This window comes from Tigriopus californicus, chromosome 5 (genome assembly GCF_007210705.1).
Source record: "Tigriopus californicus strain San Diego chromosome 5, Tcal_SD_v2.1, whole genome shotgun sequence".
Taxonomy (NCBI): Eukaryota; Metazoa; Arthropoda; class Copepoda; order Harpacticoida; family Harpacticidae; genus Tigriopus; species Tigriopus californicus.
This window is the reverse complement of record NC_081444.1, coordinates 11,514,121-11,517,946: the sequence shown is the minus strand read 5'-3', so window position 1 is coordinate 11,517,946 and position 3,826 is coordinate 11,514,121. Positions and strand designations below refer to the sequence as shown.

Sequence of the window (3,826 nt, the reverse complement as noted above, 5' to 3'; positions counted from 1 at the left end):
TGATCCGCTGTTGCCGCCGATGCTGGTTCCTCGCGATACCGAGTTGTTCAATCCGACCTAGAAAAGAGAGATCACTATGGCCATTGAGGGGGGAAAAGGGAAGGGATGATTGGGAAGAGGAAGAGGGTTGGAGGGCTAAAAGCTCACGTCTTGAAAAAGACTTTGGCCGGGGGATATGGGCAGAGGAAGGATGGGAAGGAGAGGTGCACTGAACCGGGCATATCACAGATTAATGGGGGGCCACTGTTCGAGGGCGTGGCCCCACTCACTGATATCACAATTGGTACTATGTCATCAACTTAAAACCATTAAAGACTAATATTCAAGTCGGAGGGGTAAAAGAGCACGTCCGCAATTCAAGGCGTCAGCTGACTAAAAAGGTAGTAAAAAGGTAGTAAAGTTTATTCTCCTAAAAGTACCATTTTCGTCTTTGACGAACCAATCACGAGTCATGGAGCTATAAAGTTTTGAATGGCCCACCACGTACTGGGATACTTGATACTGTAGATCAAAAAAGTGCATATGACATGTTAAGACAATGCTACATGCTTACTTAAATCATTTTGATGTTACTAATCTTACTTTGAATCTTTAATTAAGTACATTGTCCTAAAAGTAAAAAAAAATGTTTGCCTAAAGACCCACTGTAAACTTGGGAGCATGAAAAAGGAGAGTCGGGATCATTTTAAATACTTTTTTGAATCACTCATGGATATGTAATCTACAGTATCTTTGGCATATTCTCAAATGTGAGAATGATTGTTACAACGGCTCCATCAGTTCTACCTTTCTTCTCAAGGTACTCTGTTTGTATTCGTCAAGAAAGTGGCTTCTGTTGTGTGGAATATACGCCTTGCACCAACATGAACTCATTCAGCTTGGATCCTGTCACTGATGGGGACATAGATACGGCCCAAACGGATTCGGCTTGTACTCAAGATTATGTCTCAATTGCAGGCAAGCACAAGGTCACAAATGCTAATTCAGCCACATTTTGTTTTACATAATTGGTTTGAATTTTCAGCATCCACTGCCACTTGTTCGTCGGTCCAAGAGCAAGCCAATATAGCAAGTAGATTCTGTGGAACTTTCTTGAGTTCTCAAAATGGCGCCACGGAGTCTCTACCTGTTTGCGGTGAGTTGTTTCAATTTGTTGCGTGATCAAAATTGGCGTTTGAGCACTTCACGTAGGGTCATTTTTTGAGTCAATTAATTGAGGTTATTGACAAAGACCACTACCACTCAGCAACTGTGTCACTGGATTTTGTTCACCATCTCCATTGCTTAACCAAAGTTATAAGGACAAACTTAATACAGGGCCAGATGGTGGGGCAAGCCACGGATTTCCGGAGATATGGACTGTGAACGAGCTTCCCGCCAAATCGGGCTGCTTTTGGTCATTGCGACTGTGAGCCACTTTTCGAAAAAAGTAGAAAAATAAGAAACGTAGATTTCCTTAATTAATGGCAGGTCATTTTTATTTTGTTTCATTGTAAATATGTGGTATCAAAAGCTGATGTAGCTGACCAAGAGCAGGGCGAAAATTCGAATTTTATGTGGTGTTTACTACATAACTTTGACCATATCTCCTGATAGGCATGGCTTTGGGCTCAAGCTTGACTAAGTTCATCTATTCAACAAGATCTTGTGGTTGTTTGAAGAGCTTACTTTGAATAATGTCTATGTCTCTAGAAGTTCGTGGGCAAGCCCAAATATCTTACGCATTTGGGTGGTGGTGGTAGTGGTTTCGACTCAAAGAGGGTCGACCTTGGCGGAAACACCGTTTCAAAAAAGCCTCATATGTAAAAATCATTTTTGAACCCAGGAAAACTGCTTTTTTTTTAACCGAAATTTGCCAAATACGTAACGCAATCTTGAAATTATGAATTGACCCGCCAATATGATATACAACAAGGACTTATCGCTGATTTCCATTTGCTTTGTCCTCAGATTGTACGGCTCCATTTGAGATTGGCATTTACACAGATGGAAACACGGACATGGGAGACATGGTTGCAGGAAATACCATTCCTTCCAGAGGTAACATGAAACCTGTTGACGAGGTTGGACGGAAACGATGACTTTCAAATCGAAAATGTAGCCTATTTGGGGGTTTTACAGAGTGGATTGATTTTTTTCAAATCATGAGCCATTGGAAAAATGGCACCCAAAAAAACCATTTTGGCTTTTTTGGAGTATAATGGAAAATAGCATCATAATGTCAAATTGCAGCGAAGTCTAAAATAGTCTGGTGAAAACGGCTCATACACCTTTTTGAGTGTAACGTTTTGACGTTTCCCTATTTTTGATAAACTTTTGACAATTCAATTGAATGATTTCTAAACAGTTGTCGTTTTTTATTGTAATTGTAGCACTGATAAAAGAGAAAACATTCAGCCTTTAAAACAAAAATTAGGTGTTAATTTTCAAAATAAATATTCGATATTTAGCTCTCAAAGGCTATCATAATCATCTGTAACGACTTCAAATCATTAGTGTATGTCATTCAATGCTTCCAATTTGCTTTTATCACAACTTAAGTACAATAAGCTTTTTCCTGTGGTCAAGCAAGCATGTTCTCATCCTCCATAGAGAGCTCTCTTTGACTTTAACTTAGCTTCTATTTTGCCCGAACTCATTGACAGCCCTGATCGATCCTCTCTGAGGAAGGCTTTTAAACCGACTTATTCACATCAGTATTAATTAGGGCATATCCAATAGATCAATTATTCTGATACGAATTGACATTTCATGTGAGTTTGAGGTGTAGATCGATAGTTGCAGCGATGGCTTCTTTCTTTTAGAATGTGTCGAACAATGACAAGGTTTAGGGTTGCAATGAAAGAAATAGACCCAGTTGTCGGCTTACTATAATCCATTGAATTTGTTATTTCATTCTTTCTCTTTACTTTTAGGAGCCTGCCTCACGTGGAAGCACATCCCATGCAACTCTTGTTAATTCCGGGAAACAAGAAATACCTGGAATACCTAATTTTGATTACTCGTAAAGTTCTTTCATATTTTCTGATTATCTGCGTTTTACAACCAACCACTAAAGAAAATTACTTAATTTGAAATGAAATATTGCAATTCTTATCATGGCGAGATGCATTTATTGTACTTTACGTTATTTATTTACTTAGTATTGTAGGACAAAAAACATGAAATTATTGGTCAGGCCGGCAAATTTTAGCCTTTCACGCCCACACGATACTTACTGAAGTCTCTTGTGACGTTCATGGCAGCATCGATCCGCCTTCCAAAATGATTGGCACTATTATCGGATAACTTGCAATCGAAAAATGCCAACCCTGATAGGTTCAATATGAATTTGAAGTCCCTGAAACAAGGTAACAATCGATTTTCTTCGTTTGGTTACAAAGTTTTTAAGGTACCTTCTAGGGATTTTATGAACATCTGCTCCAAACAGCCCATGCAATGGCCCAAAGAATGACTCGTGTCAAAACTTATATTTACCAACGATCTAAAAAAATGAGGGACTACCACCACACCATCTGAATCTACGTTGTACACCTTGAGCCTTTTTCCACAAGAATTGGTAAAAACATGATGAAAATGATATTTTTGTCGAATGGGATTGACAAATTATCTTTTCAATCAAAAGATGAAGATTTAGTGATTCGTTCACAATGTCAAGAAAAGAAGGAGACGTTGTTAAAATGTGACAGTGGAGTTCAAGGAGGAAGGTTACGGACTACAATTATTTCATGGCCAATATCGTTCAAATCAAGTTGTATTTTAGTGAGGGTGACTCAGCATCACAATGGAAAAAAGACATTGTTTTTTTCATGTTTTTCCTCCGTAT

The 3,826-nt window shown here is 38.7% G+C and overlaps 1 protein-coding gene across 1 annotated transcript in view; it reads left to right on the top strand.

Annotated features, from left to right (window-relative positions):
- The window catches only part of LOC131880461 (uncharacterized), a gene marked incomplete at its 5' end in the record, with an annotated part of 11,641 nt that extends 8,536 nt beyond the window's left edge, over nt 1-3,105 (top strand). The window contains 4 exon segments of the mRNA XM_059227114.1: nt 800-957; nt 1,025-1,135; nt 1,951-2,040; nt 2,916-3,105. Coding sequence (XP_059083097.1) covers nt 800-957; nt 1,025-1,135; nt 1,951-2,040; nt 2,916-2,959 — 403 coding nt within the window.
- Between the last annotated feature and the right edge of the window lie 721 nt (nt 3,106-3,826).